At 37.8% G+C, this 16,188-nt stretch overlaps 1 protein-coding gene across 17 annotated transcripts in view; it reads right to left on the reverse strand.

Moving 5' to 3' along the window:
- CACNA1C (calcium voltage-gated channel subunit alpha1 C) overlaps positions 1-16,188 on the reverse strand; it is a 481,405-nt gene that overhangs the window by 391,297 nt on the left and 73,920 nt on the right. For all 17 annotated transcript variants that reach the window (XM_082784794.1, XM_082784789.1, XM_082784786.1 and 14 more), the window contains exon 3: positions 15,024-15,128. In XM_082784794.1, the coding sequence (XP_082640920.1) occupies positions 15,024-15,128 (105 nt within the window). The remainder of the gene's footprint in view (positions 1-15,023; positions 15,129-16,188) is intronic.

The following is a 16,188-nucleotide window of genomic DNA, read 5'->3' on the forward strand; positions in this document are numbered from 1 at the left end:
CTTTAGTTCATGTAAACTTCCTGTATTCTTATACAACAGTCATACTTCATACTAAACCTCTTGGTTGTTCATGAAGTAAATGTCAGAGGGGAATGATACAAAGAATGAGTCATTTCTCTCTCCTGACTCAATTTTGCCTGGGAATGCTATTTTCCTGTAAGGCTACAGGGAAAAGGTGGAAACTACTGCTCCTTGCACAAATCAGTCAGATCCCAAATGCAAAAACTAATTTTAATAAGCCATCAAAACAAAAAGCTTTACTGAAAGTCAGAAAAGGCTATGTTGGTCATTTTCCATCTTTAAAGCGTAGACTATTCTATGATTCACTGAAAGCAGGATGGAAAAAAAATGAACATTTGTTCACTAAAACAAAACATCACTGAAAAGCAAGAAAAATTCCACCAAGAACTCAAGTCTACTTATCAGCACTGTAGTCTAAGCTTACTTGACAAACTAGTTTCTGTTGTCACAGGATTATGAGTAAATTAGCATGAAAAAATTAATTTAGGTTGAGGAGTCATCACAACCATCATATCTAATCCACATATAACACAGACTAACTTCAAATGCAGTTATATATTCTATTTTTTTCCAGAAAATAGTGAGAATAAAGGTTTTAATTTTTAAGTAAATAATATCCCCATAAGGATACAGTGCTTTTACTTTCCTCCTTCCTCCCTCTCCCTGTTCTCGAGCTCAGTGATGGAAGCAAAGATAAGTATATATCACTATATACCATCAGTGCAAAATTGTCCCTGAGAGTCTGGCTACATGCCCAGGTCTTCACTTGCTCCATGACAAGTGGCATTCTCTTCAGCTAGGATTTATCCAGCCTCATCAATAAATACCTCGAGCATGGTCATGTGATGGACATGATGAGATTAGATTCCAAAACATTTAGGGCTGTGTGCAGTGTTTCACTATTGTAACAAAGATGGTACTTATCTTGAAGCACAAACATTTTTTTTTTCTGGCATTAAATGCCTGAACAAGTTCTTGTACAGTCCTTATTGGTGAGCCATAACAAGAGGGCTTTTTAAAAATTCACTTTTTTTTTTTTTTTTCCCCCTGTACATTATTCTGTGGGCTGTTTTTCCCTTGGTGTTTGCTTTGCAATCACCATTTTTCTCACCTATGCATGATGAGGGAGGATGTATTATCATCTGCTTCTTAGGAAGCCAGATCTGGATTTGTTTACAAGCTTTCAGTTCTTGCTTTTCTGATTTAGACCAGGGGATCTAAAACAACAATTTTTAATATGACAATTAAAAACAACAGATTTAATGCCACAATCAGTCTCTTGCTCTCTAGTCCAATTAAAATGTGTTTGCTGATAACAGAACAGGATAACTAGATAATGATTTCTATACAGAGTGGGGCTCCAGCACGTAAGGCAGAGAGAAGATGCAGAGACATGACAGAAGTATCCAAACAGCAGAAGAAACACAACGTACTGTTTGCAAGCCGTTCAAATGAGACTCACCAACTGAGCTCAATTTGAATGTTTCTGGTTTTGCTAAAGCAATGCAAGCTTAAAAGTATTTATCAGAACTCAGAACAACTGAACAATATATGTTTCAATATAGTCAGAAGCAAAGGCATGTGTCTGAAACCAAAGAACATAGGCCAAACTCATCAAACGCTCATTACGTATGAGAGCAGCAGGTCTTCAGGGTGGTTTCCAGATCATGTGCAAGGTCAGCTGATCACAAGCATCTGGGCAAAGCTTTTGGATAAGATGATTGATAAGATTCTAGGATGTCCAAGAAAAAACACTGAACCAGAAAAGCATTATCAACTTCCTATGCCATGCTAGTGAAAGTAGCACTGAAAATTTGATCTAACATCCTTCCTTCAAATATGGATAGAATACTCATCAGTATTCCTCAGTATTCTTCCCTGGTTTTGTTTTGTGTTTATTTGTTTTTCAGAGAAGAATAACAATGACACCAAAAATCAACAACCAAAACCAAAAAAAGAATACAAGAATTATAAGGAAAAAAATAGTGAAACTACAGAAAAGGTTATGGTCCTTATCATAAAGACAATTAAACTATGACTCAAGCATAATCTGTCAGAATTTACATGGGGCTAGGAAATGTTTTCATTCGTGATGCAAATTTGTAGTAGTAGTAGGACAATGTATGGAGGGATTAAAAGGATCCCCTCCCCTTTTTTTTTCCCTCCAGGTTACATTATTCTTAAGCATCTTTAAATTAGAGCTGAGGCTATGTTTACAAATATGCTGTACATTTTTCCTTTTCTTGATAGGGAATCACTACATGAGATTATAAAATCAGTGGAAATCAAGATTAGACAACCACCTTTACAATATAGCCTGATCAAGGTTGGACTAGATGATCTGAGAGCTCTTTTCCAACCTAAATTATTCTATGATCTGTGGAGTTTGGAGTTTGGCTCCAAATTTGAGCTTGTGCTCACCTCTGGGTCCTGCAATTCTTTAGTTCATTTGGTCTCTACCTACTCCCACAGGGTCAGACAGACTTTCAAGAGGTCATGGGCCACTTTATTTTAAGCAGATCATGGAAAGAGGCATTGTGTTAAGCTCCCTATGGATTTTCATGCTTCCAAAAGGCCAAAGGCTCTTCTGAGGCCAGTTTCCCTTCTGGGCTGGAACAGTAAAGGCACATCAGCTTCTGTAGCCAGGGGCACACAGAGTGAAATGTGGTTATTGTTGTAGCTTACTGCATTCGGCCCTCTATTCTCAGTGACTATATACACTTACGTATATGCATCAATTACAGGCAATTTTCAACACACTCCTAATCAAAGCTTAGAACAGTCACTCATGGGACAACAGTGAAAAGTCTTACCTGCTCTGCCGCTATTTCAAAAGCTGAACAGCCTTGTCTCCTGCACAGGCTGTCAGAGGGACCTGCTACCCATCCCAGCGAGACAGAAGGGAAGGTGCAAGGAAGAGGAAGAGGCACCCCTCCTACACACGCAGCTGCTGCTCTGTCTGCATGCAGAGACAAGGGAGAAGCCTCCAGACGGGTGCCTGCTACCCAGAACGCCTGTGTCAGTACGCGTGCTTTTGTTATAGATGTGGAATGACAGGGACAAGGCATACCTCTGACAATTATGCAGCTTCTCGGTGATGTGAGTTTCCATCAACACCACCCAGAAACATCCACAACTCTGGTCCCCAGGAAGATCTCAAAAGTGGGATGCAGCATGCCTGTCAAGGGCAGAACTAAGCTCTTCTATTTCAATGTATTTGTTCAACAGAGGCTTTGACACAAAGCCAAGACATACTGAAGAGCGAGTGATTCAGAAGCCCTTCTTTGGCAATTATTATTCTTTTAAGAAAAGGAAAGCTGTAACAACTTACACACTTTATCATCCAATGAAACCTTTCTTTGTATTCTATTGAACAGCATCAGCAGGCACACAGGCTAGGAGCCATGTCAGTTCAGGCCTGGGTAGCAGAGGGAGGGAATTAACCATAAAAAACACTGACTGTTTTAAACACACTCCTACAAATTCATACCAGAGCCCAACAATGCTACTTGCCTACTATGGAAAATGACTCAAGTAACTGAGATGAATAGAGCAGAGAAGCACACGAGTAGCAGCTTGAATGCAAACTGTGATCTCTCTTCCTTTGAAAGGGGGATATCTCTGTGGTATCCTTTTTCAACACACAATATGAAAGCAAAAGTAAACACTTCCAAAAGGATCTGTCAGCCATGACTGAATTTATTTCAGGAGATATTTATCAGAAATATTTCCATAGTAGTATCAACACTTAATTCTCTCAGACACTGCATTACATTTTCCCTAGATTGGCTCCTGCTCTTAAAACTTTTAAACCTTATGTCTCTCATGTAGCCATATCCTCTGTAAGGTGACTACTGTCTACACACTCAGAACTTTGCAGAACTAGACCTTCTGAGAGTTACAAATACTTTTCAGCAATTTTTCCCCTCTTTTTCATTCACTCCGTAGGATTTCAGTATGGAAAGATCATCTGAATGACTCAAACACATTCTCATATTTCATAGCCTCTGAAAGGCTGAAACACTCAACTTTGCTTCATCTGCTTTTTCTTTTTTCCCCTGTAGGCTGTCAAATACTTTCATACAACAGCCTGATGCTTCAGACTGAACATAAAGTAGCAGCAGTGCTGGTTTTTATCATAGGAAAAATAGAAAATGGAGACAAAGTAGATTGGATGTTAATATTTATATCCCAGATTAAAAATGATTCTGAAACTGCAATGTAGTTTTAAAGAGTGTTTTAAAATGTATTACACATTTACTTGTAGTAAACAAAAGGTAATGCTGAAGATCAGACTTCTATAAACAACAATGCATTTATGCCTGGATGAAGCCATCACACTCTTGAGGCTGATAAAATTTATATAATTGTCAAATGAGAAGTAGAATACAGTGAAAATATTAAATAAGATTAGAGCTATAAAAGACATCGGTGACTTGATTCACAGCTAAATTTTGATTTTGGGTTGGATAAGTGAAAAACAAATTATGGTTAATGTTTTATAAATACTAGGACACAAGTTGTTTGCTTTAAAGGAAATGTATCCATTTTTTAAGGAGATGTATCCATTTTTTGATGGTAGAAGTCAATGCAACATCAGGTGCACACCAGCTGTGCATGTGAATATCCTGGGTGGGATGGACATGCCAACTATTACCTACTGTTCTCCCTACTTTGCGTGCTCAGTTTTACAGAAAACACCAAGTGAAAATACAGTATTGGTCAGTTAGTATAGTTGCAGATGATTATTCAGTATTTGCATAAACAGATGTTTATTTAGCTTCTAGGACTCAGGAGGCACCTGAGGCATTTGATAGGAGTGGGAAGCTGGAAATCCTTTCTTTCCTTCTTTTTGTTGCAAGGACAGCAGGGACTTTTAAGAACAGAAGTAGCTGAATTATTCTACAGAAAAACACTCCTTAATAGTTAAATGCCCCAAGATCTGTCAATATAGTGGTAAAAATTATGTGTTTGAGATCTTAGTTTGTCATTGTTATGATCCAGTGTTAGCAGCTAAAGAAGGCGAATAGGAACTGTTCATTCTCTTCGAAGCTATTTTATGTTGCAGTCTTTCATCTCAGTCAACCACTCCTGAAGGGCATTGATGTGTCTTTTGTTCAGATTCAGACATTATCTTGAAGACCATAATGAGGAGAACCTTTCTGTTTGTTTGTTTTTAAATACAAGTTTAGATTGTGAAACAATTATGAAACCAGATCTTTAAATTTTTTTTGTGGCCACATGTTCAGCTGAGTAATCTCATCTAAACAGGAGTTTTTGTTTTAAAGTTACTCTGACAAACAACAAGGCCACACAAGGATAACAGTACTATAAGTGGCTGTCAATGAATAAAAAATAATAATAAAATAACATGCAAGTTCCGCTTCTGTGTGAGCATATGTAGTAGAAACAAAATATTTTTAAATGTCCATGTGAAAAGCATTCATCAAGCTTCAGATCAAGGAGAAATAGTAATAAATTGGCTTAATCTGTTACTAACTAGAAAAACATTTCAACATACCAGAAGAGGATAATCATATGCAAAACACGATTGTGTCAGTTTCTAATATAAGCTACCAACAAATACATTTTACAAGCAGCAGACAATAGCAAGCCAGCATAAAAGGAAGAATTCTAAAACCCCAGCCTCTCCATCAGTGTGAGTGTATCAGGACAGCCTGAAAAACAGTTGCACAGCTGCCAATACAGCTAGCTAGGGAACCACATACGTGCCACTTTTGGGAAGCTTATAATATGGGAGTTGAGCATCTGCTCCTGCCATCACCAAATTTAGTTCATGTGGCTAAAGGTGTTGACACCACTGTTACAGAGACTGAAAAGCGACTGTTGTAAGTACTAACAGCAACAAGAGGAGGCTAACAGTTTTCCCTGTAACAGGTATGTGCGTTGGGGCATGGGATTCTGCATTAGAGACCAAGATCTACACGCATAAACCCACTGTGAGGATCAAGACATCAATTTATGCCATTCATGTATAAAAGTTCGCAGGTATAAATCAAGTGGTTTAGCTAAGCGAATCCAGCTGGTCTAGCTCCCTTGCCTAGGTTTAGGTGCAACACAACTTGCTAAGGATGTCGTAAGGAGAACATGCCATGCCAGCTTTCCAGCATCTTCCAGAAATGCAACATACTGAAGAGACGTTAATGAACATTTCTCACTGCTTACTGGATGTCTTCCCCTAACTGGAGAATGTCCAACATTATATTCTTAATAGAAAAGTATTATTGATAAGCATGAGCTTTTCATGGTTAGAATACCAAGTAGAAAATAAAGTTTGTTCCAGTGGATGTAAACAGACTCATTTCCAGAATTGTCCAGCATTTATCAATAGTGAAATTCAAGGATGGTCTTAGCTTGCTTTGGACTACAAGCTGCCATTCAGCCAGCAGAACTGAAGAGCTGCCATGGCGTAAGAACCCTCAGATTTTAGGAAGTAGAAGACAGAGAAAAAGAAGGAATTGTCCCTAAGAGGAAGAGACGATCAAAACTTTGATGGACATACAAAGCATTTTCTTCCCTTCTGGCAATTCTGCCCTCTTGGCAAACAGCACATCCATTCTTTTATTTCCAAGGGAATTATGCAAAATTACTGGGGGGAGGGTCTAGTTTGCACAAGTACAGGGAGTATCACCTTTAAAGTCAATGATTTTGCACATGTCAGCAAAGCCTGAGGTTCCAACAATTGTTTGTCGATAGCATAAAATAAATCAGTGGCTAGATGTGGGTCACTTAGTCAAGCAGACTCCAGTGAGGTCAATGAGAGGTACTCCAAACCATGGTATAATACTAACTATACATGAAGGAATCTAAAACTATTGAATTTCTAGGTAGAGATACTTATTTCCTAATATCATTGATGGGATTCTGATGAACTCAGGAACAAAAGTCTTAACATCCCACAGGCTTGCGGAGGGATGATGATACTTGTACCAAAAAGACAATACAAGTGGTACCTGCCATTTTGGAAATTTCCACTGTTTTTAAAAGACTATGTTACTTTTGCAGGAACAGGAATTAAACTACAGTGAAAACAACAGCACTTAAAATCTCTTATTTGGCCTGCTTCCATATTTTTCCTATCTTTCCTGAACATCATAACAAAAAAGGCATCCCACAGTGAACTTGAGGTTTGATAAACAGGAATAATTACTACCTGGAAAAGAAAAAAATTGAACATGCACTTGATAAGTCAGATTCAGAAAGCTTACACAAAGAAAGGAAAATTGGTAATCAGGGCTGTCTAGAGAAATAGGATAAATCACTGTTTGGACTAAATCAATAAATTTGCCATCAATCAGAACCAAAACATAGTTAACATTTCAAAATATCTTACATAAAAACATACAGCCCGTTTCAAGTGAATATTTCAATGGACTTGGACCAGTTTGTGTGACAGAAATGTTCTTCCACAACTCTTCCCTAGTCCCACTGGAAGCAAATAGGAGTCTCTGTTTCTTCTAACAGTCTTGCAGCTGTTAGTACAAAGGTCCTCCTCCCTCTGCAGCTCCTCTAAACTAGAACAACCCTTTTTGAATAGTTGAATTTTTTCTCAGGGGATTTGAAAGATAAATACATGCCTATCTGAAATCCACTTTCTGCCTTGGTCTGCATCTCTTAAACCTCCTCTCCATACTACATTATATACTGCATAATGTAAATGTACTTGAATCGTTACAGCATTCATTAGTTAATTCTGAAAGTCTATTATGACACTTCTCAGTATCTTACTGATTCAGTGAGGCACTGTTATACTTTAATAGGGAAGATGCTAATGGAGGTGAATCTCTAGCATTACTTCTGTTAAGGCTAACCAACTCTTTCCATTATTAAGATACTCTTTTCAGCTGCTTTTAATTGTGATATTCTCAAGAGTTAATGCAACAGTTTTTTTATGCTGGTTTCTGCCTCAGGCTGAATATTTTTGCACTATTTCAGCCAAAACAGCTTAACAATATCCATTGTTCTAACCCAGTCAAAAAAAAAAAAAAAAAAAAAAACACCTATTTTCTTTAGTGACCATACAGTTTGCAATAACATCATAAGAACTGGCAAATTAATGGCCTTTGTGTCAGTGCTGCATTTTTTGCCTTGCCAACCCACTTAAGTTTAGCCAGATGGGCTCTTAACTCCATCTGCACAGGCTTCACAGAGACTTGCTAAAACTTAACACTTAAATTGTCATTACAAATACTAATCTGGCATCTTACAGCTTCTGCAGACATGAATGCATGCATCACACCCACAGAGCTGAACAAGGGCTACAAAGGCATACAAGGACTCACGTAATAACTGTTCTACACTGGTCTGAACCAAGGTGGAATAAAGCAACCAGCCTGTGAGTTGGGCCCACTCTCTGAGTATTTCAGCTGTCTTCCAGACATCATTGGAAAGGACACAGCTGATTTCAAAAGCAGAAGGGCTAAGACCAAATCAGGGACAGATTCAGACTGGGAGAACAATGTGCTGAACAGAATATCAGACCCATGTTAATTAGAGAAATGGTCAGGGGTCCAAAGATGAGGACAGCACTGAGATCAAATGGGAAGATGGGAAACATATGGAACTACTGTGAAGGGGAGACCATACTTAAAAGCACATAGGAAAAGGGACAGGTCTAATGGAAGTTTGGCTGGAATGAAGAAATTAACTTGGCAAAGCACAGGTAATGAATCTTAAAAAGGATAACTCCATTCCCCCCTCTCCCCCCCCTCCCCCCCCCAAAAAAAAAAAAAAAAAAACAGACACAAAGATGAGCGAGACCTCAGAGCAGATCAAGAGCTGGTAAACAATAACAAAAGCACAGGGTTGGTGAGGACAGTGAGACCACTGGTATAAAGAGAAGCAGAGGACTAGGATTTGACTGAGATGTGGAGAAGTTCAGCAGGAAGCATTTTTGAAAAAAAAAAAAAAGCACTACAAAGAGCCCCTTTTACAAAGATGCAGAAGTCCTTCAGTGCCTTCCAGACCCTGGAATAGAACCAGGCATTCCTCTGCTGTGTGCAAACATCTCTGAATCCTGCAAAAGCTTTCCCAATTAGTTTTTTACCTGGTCCACATCGAATAACCTCTTACTACTGCCAATTACTACTCAAGTGGCAGAGGTCTTCCCAGGAAATCCAACAATTTTAGCCCTTCTAATAACACATAGAGGTGTTAATCTCTGCTTTACTAGATTCTTCCTCTCAAAGCCTAGGAAATTACACTACCATGTTAGGAATGATAAAAAGACTGTATATTTAAACATTCAGAAGAGGTCCCCTCAAATAATTCATCACACAAGATGAAATTGTGATGACGCGGTCCTACACACTTCATAGAAATTAAGATTTGCTGCACCCAGTGCAAAAGAAATGAGGGTTCTGTCCTACCTTTCACCCATCCTTTTTGATTAGAGGCCATGGGCTCAGAACAGATTGCTACAGATTTTATTCTTGTCTTGACAGTCTTTCTACAACATTCCTCATAACAGTCTGGATGATGTAAGGCACTGACTAATTACATTCACTGTGGAAGCCATAACCGACTCACTTTACAGATGGGAAAGCTGAGACCACAATTTACCCAAGGCCATACAGTTTGCTAATACCAGAACCAGCAGATGGGCTTGAATGTCTTCCTCTCAACATTCAGTGCTTATTCTTCCACACCGTGTTCATTGCTGCTAGGGATGCTGAGCTGAGCTGACCTCCCCCTGCCAAAGGCAGGAATTCTGAGGACTCTTCGCAATGTTGAACCTAAATTCCTTTGTATTCAGCTTCCTTAGCATCATACACAACAGCAATTCTCAGTCTTTCGAGCAAGTCCTCAATGATTTTTTGAATCTCATCTTCTCCTCACTCCAGTCCCTTTCCACACTCCTCAAGTCCTCCCTTCCAGCTTCTGTTGCTTGCTTCTCACTTTTCAAATTACATAGCATCCTCCAGCTGTAGTAGCACTGGCATGGGGCCCAAGCTAATAAACCTATCAGAGCTTATTAACTTGGTAGCCAGTCTACCCCATCCTGCACCTCACCTCTAATGTGAACGTATCTCATTACTGTACAGTACTATACTTTTTATTACTCTACAGTCCTATACTATTACTATACTATATATTACTATCACTTACTGGTTGGGAACTGTCACAGAGGAAGATTATAGCAATGACAGAAGAGAACCAAAAGCTTTTGAATAGTATTCTTCCTTATCTTTATCCAGATAAAACATCCCTTCTTTTCTTGACCCCTCACCTCCATTTTGCTGTCTAACACTTTCTGATTTTGCACAAGAGAAATGGTTACAAGCAAACCGCTCCATATGCTGACTTCAGAACTCATCGATACAGAAAATGATGAAGTTTGTTAAGCCATTATGTTTGTTATATTAACTACAAATACAAGAGCCACATGCCCATCTACTGTGCCAGTCTGTTTCAAATCCAAAAAGATTTTAAACTTTTTTTATTTTTGTACAGGAATCGCCCACTCAACTGGATACTACCATAGTCACCAAAGCAGCCATGGCTCCCTGAAAGGCAAGTCCCCTTCCATAGGCAGGCATTCACTCAAACACCTGCTGGCACAAATGCTGACAAACAAGCACAAATCCCATCTTCCCTTTCACAAGGTCCTATTTTGGGTTTAACAAATTAGTCTGAAGGTGACATCCTATTATAAGCTGACATAAAAATGCAGATCTTTTTTTAAACTTAACTATTGTACAACAGGATTTCCTTCCTGTAATAAGGATAAGGGAAAGTAGAGCTATCAAAACCACACAAGGAATTTTCTCCTGTTATTTATCCAATGTATAAACAACTGACTGAATTGCCTTCCATGGAACGTGCTGTAAACCTTGGTTTTAACCTCATTATGTTATCGCCATGCTGTGACATTGACCAGGCTTGTGCCATTTGCAATTGCCAGTAAAGTGACAGAGGCATTTTCCTCTCAGCTTCCTATCTCAGGCAGTCTATAGTTTTATTCCTAAATGTACATTATCTCTGTTCTAATGCATAATTGCAGGGATAACAAGCAGAAAGCCTCCATATCTGTTACAGCCTCTCATGCAGGCTAGCTTCAATTCCCCTCCAACTAGCTCCAATTTTTCTGACTGCATCAAGAGAATACAAAATTGTTCTTTGCACAGGGTCATGCATGAGCTTTTGCTACTTGAAAATTTAAGCAAAACCTCAGCAGAGTTCAGTAATACCAAAACAACATTGCACCTAATACGACTCCCCTCCATTTCTGCAAGTTTAATAGTTTTCCAGACAACACATTGTAGAAGTAAAACCAAAAACTTCTGAAGCCAATTTTAAGCTTTTGTTATTACTACATGATATCATTGTAACATATTTCTTAAAGCAAGTGGCAGAAATAACTCCAGTAAGCGCAAAAATGCAAAATCTGGGTTTTAGCATACATATGTGTATCTTGAAAATGAGAGTCTAAACTACCAGCCCTAAACTTGATATAAGACGCTTGATAATTTATAGGAATTCTTATGGCAAGTCAGATTGCAAAAGAACAGTCAGTGTGTGTGTGGTTTTTTGGCCTAAACTTCTAATGCATTACAGTTAATCACAATTCCTCACTAACACAAAAGACAAGGGATTATTTATTGGAAACTTCTGTATTTAGTTCCAATGCTTATGTAAGTAACTATGGCACAGTAACAAATAGGTCTTGCATCTAAAGACAAGGCTTATGCAAATGGAGTTATGAACCTATATTATTGGTTTTTTTTGTACACATGAATGAGGTATATGTCTCTTCAAGACTCCTATGGAAGACATACAGCAATAAGTATACCCCATTGAACCAATGGCTGATAACATCCATGAAACTGACAAAGATTATAGTTATTCATCAAAACTTTACTTCGTTATAATTTTTCTCCTTTTACACACAGAAAACAAACCATTCAGTTCAGAATCTCTCTTCTCTGACCACCCTTTACTCAATGAGCTTATTCAAAATGACTTTTTTTTTAAACCTCAGACCTGAGAGAAAACATTGTTTGAAAAGTTATGATGAACCCTTAGAAGAGGAACTTTTGGACTCAAAGGGAAAGTGTCAGTTTATTGGAAAAGTGTTGTGCTGTCACATTCATATCTCTTAAAACAGTTACTATCTAGCATATATTTTCTGTAGATGGTTCCTCTGTGTCTCAGAAAGTTACGGATGGCTCAGGAAACCAGGGATGTGGTAATTTCTGTGGTGGCTTTATTGCTTAAGAATTAAATTGTAAAATGGAAGTGAAACAAGTTCTTACACAAGTGCAAGTTTCTTCTGGGCCACTATATGTTCTGTCAAACTCATGTTTCTGCACAAGATACACATGCGCACACTATTAACTCAAATGCATGCATTGCAGACACACTCCATTTCTGTTTCAGATTAAAGCCTTTGGAGCTCTAGACTTCATGGCTACAAAATACCAAATAACATCTGATTGCAAAATACATGCTCACAGGTAGAAAAAAATAGTCATGCAACTTTTGTAAAAGCACCAACTTTTTTCAGAAATTATCATCAACCCCATCTTCCTTCTAGTCTGTTCCATGTGTAGTTTGGCTACATCAGAGTAAGGCCTCTCTCTTCTGCAGTTCTTGCCATCTAAAATAGCTTTCCTTTCAGTCTGAGTTTCATCTATTCTTTCATTTCATTGCAAGACTTTTTTTTTAATAATAAAAAAAAAGAAACAACAAAACAACACCTTTGTCACATCCACTTGCCTCTGCTTTCCCTCCCTATTGCTCAGTACTTTACTCACTGATCACTATGCAATCCTGTGAACAGTTTGGTAATGCAGTAAATGATATACTCAAAAACTTTACTTCCTGACAGCAGGATATACCTGCCAATACATATAACACCCTGAGGAAAAAAACAAATAAAATAAGGGCTGGGACTAACAGGAGATAATGCTGAATTGACTTCAGTGGAACATGAAGCATAATTCAATGTCCTGGACAAACCATGTTACATCTTGTTATCTGCACCTTTTTCAAATCACAATACCAAAGGCTAGTGGGCAGTCAGATCTCTAGGGATAGATCTATAATGTAGAACAGTCTTAATTCCACTAGTGCAAACCCCTCCTAGGCCAGTTGATATTAAGTACCCCAATTACCATTTTTAATCACTTTCTCATTGAGATCCAAAGAACAAAATGCAGCTGAAGAGAGCCCCCATTTCACTTTCTTATCCTCTTACTTCTATGAAACAGCTAGACAGATATCTAAGATAACTATGCCTCCTCATCCTCAAACCCATTACACTTCTAAAGTCTCCTGAGATTGTAAATTTAGCTGTTTTGGTTTTGTTTGTTTTTAAATCTAACTCACAACTAACATGGATGTTTTGATGGATTGACCAAATGACATAAAAGATGCAAAAGATGCCTTGGAAAACAGATTCAGAGTAGCAACTCAGCTCACAAATTGCATATATTATTTAGTAATAGAGAAGTTTCAGTATAACTCATTCAATTATGAAGTTATTTGAACATACTTCCAACCTAGTATTAGTTAGCAGTCACTGAGATAAGGTAATACCCACACCCAATTAAACTCAAGACAAATTAGAGCTCCCCTAAACTTCAACTCTGTTTCATTTTTCTCTTTCAAACTTGTAAGACAGAATGCGCAACAATCAACATATTATCTTCGTATAGCCAGAGGATCAAATGAAACTGTGTTTTTATTAAAATATACTAATTTCTGAGAGATGCCATGCTGAGGTGTTCTAAACATACACACCATGGTTCATCATTGTTAAACACTGTGTCAAACTAGCAAAGAGATGGCAGCAAAAAAGAAACAACAAACCACAAATTCTCTTTATAAAAAAGATAGTATGGGTGTGAAATTAAATGTAAATATAGAGAATATTTAAAAAGTTAACAATTCTTATCTCCTCCTGCTACTGTTTTTAAACACCTTTACAAAGTTACAGTGGAAAAGCACTACACTAAGGTTAAAAAAAAAAAAAAAAAAAAAAAAAAAAAAAAAAAGATCCAAAGAAGTCCTGAAGTTTGCAATTTCCTTTATGCAACTTCAATAGATATATAATCAGATTACTTTCTTACAGAGAACAGCATAGATCATTTCAATTATAATGTCTGTCAGCCACCCCAACTATCCCTACATTGGAAGTATGGCTCTTACTCCCTTCTCTGTTGCTCTAAAAATTCTAATGCCTAGGTACATTTTCAATCAGGAAATAGCATCCCAACTCTTAAACCCTGGGAGCAAGTTTTCATTATGATCCAACCGCGCAAGTAGGACATTTGTCCACTTGTTTTGGGGGAAGAAAAATGTCTTCTGCTAATTCAGTGAATAGCATTCCAGAACTGTTTTGCATTGTGCCCTTACTGAGCAGAATTATTTGCTATGACTTCATACTATGCCAAAAGCAAACACTCCCCCCCTTTATCTGTGGTAAAGATACTATGCTCTATCCTAAAGTGCCAGCATTAGCATCCGTGGTGACACAGGAAAAACTATATTATCCCAACAAGAGGGAAAGAAAACACATTCAACAAGAAGTGTATCAGTGTGAAATGCAAGCATTAACACACTTCCCAGAAATTAGTCATCAGGCTGTGCTCCCATGCATCACCTGACAGGAGAACCGTATCAATTTCACAACAGCACTTTGTAAAACAAAAACATGATATAATCTGTAATTAAAGGATTTCTTCCACAAACACCTGCAGTTTAAACTTACCAAGCACTTTTGCAGCATGCAGGAATTCGCTAGCCAAAACATCACGCACAGCATCCGCGCGGTTTTTGGAACAATCTTTTCTAAAGCCAGCTCAACTGAAACAGGTGCTCACATGAATAGAGGAGACTGAGCACTCAAAACCAAATTTTACTTCATTATGTTATCATCTTTGGTGGATATATTTACATTCTGTAACTTCAACAGTCTCTCTGGTGACTTCTAAAAAGGACTTTCAAAGTAATGAGATTAGACACCATCAAGGACTTACCAGATTGGAATTGGTGGCATTGGAATCATCTTCTGGAAAGGGGATATAGATAGCTAAGGCCACACAATTGGCAAAAATAGTCAGTAAAATAATTATTTCAAATGGTCTGAGGAACGGAGTTAAGGAAATTGTTCTGAAATGTGCACACAAATAAAAAAAAAAATAAAAGACTTATAAGAATTCTGTTTAAAGAAAACATTCCAAGCCCCTTATATTCTGAAAAGAAACATATGCCTTTTTAAGTGCTTTTAGTTGCTCCCAGCCAAGAATCTTCCTAATATGTCAAAAGCAGTGGAGGCCAGTCGCGTGCCAGAGTAAACACAGATTTCTTAAAAGTTTTTTCTTCTCTTATTTATTTAGATAGCATTTTCCTTATTTTCCTTCAAGTGTGGCTGTACTATTTTTAATAACAGAAGCCTGTTCTGGAAGGACCATCATCTGTCCTCTTACAATTAGTTTCTCCGTGTCTTTTCCCTCTGCGTTTTCAAACCTTGAAGTAATTTTTAATAGAAGCTTACACTTTTTTCATACTCTCTCATATCTCAAAGTTAAATGCAAGGGCCCAAAAATATATGTTCACATTCTGCTAGAAGACATTTAAATAATAAAACTTAAGGGGATAAAATGGGCTTTATCCAAAGTGTGCTTATATTGTTCATAGCCACATATTATTATTTTTTTCTTAAATTATTTGAAGTAGTACTTTTTTTTCTTGTGTTTGTATCCTGTCATCAACCTCCTTCAGGAGAGGAAAAAAAAAATAACACCAACCCCTGAAAATCAAAAACAATATTTGGGATGTGCAACAAACCAACCCTGTACAACCTCTGCTGTCCCACTGTCTATGGAAAAATCAAAGGACATTTTTGTACTGACTTCAGTTTGCTGGCACTGTATTTTTTTTTTAATTTTTTTTTGTGTGTGTGTGGACTTCTTAACCTTAGTAGCTGTGAAGTATCTCCAGTCAGACTAGAGACCAAATTTACAGTCTGTCTATATTTACTTGCCTGCAAGAATATCCTGTAGGCTAGCTCTGGGATAACTCACCAGTACTCTGGAGGCGAATGAAAAGCAGGAGAGGACAAGGAGAAAGCCAGGTAGTGCACTCCATGACACAGAGTGTGTTTGAGCATGAGTTTATCTACCACGGGACTGGTTTTGCAGC

Source organism: Aythya marila (assembly GCF_965140915.1).
Source record: "Aythya marila genome assembly, chromosome: 1".
In the NCBI taxonomy this organism is placed as follows: Eukaryota; Metazoa; Chordata; class Aves; order Anseriformes; family Anatidae; genus Aythya; species Aythya marila.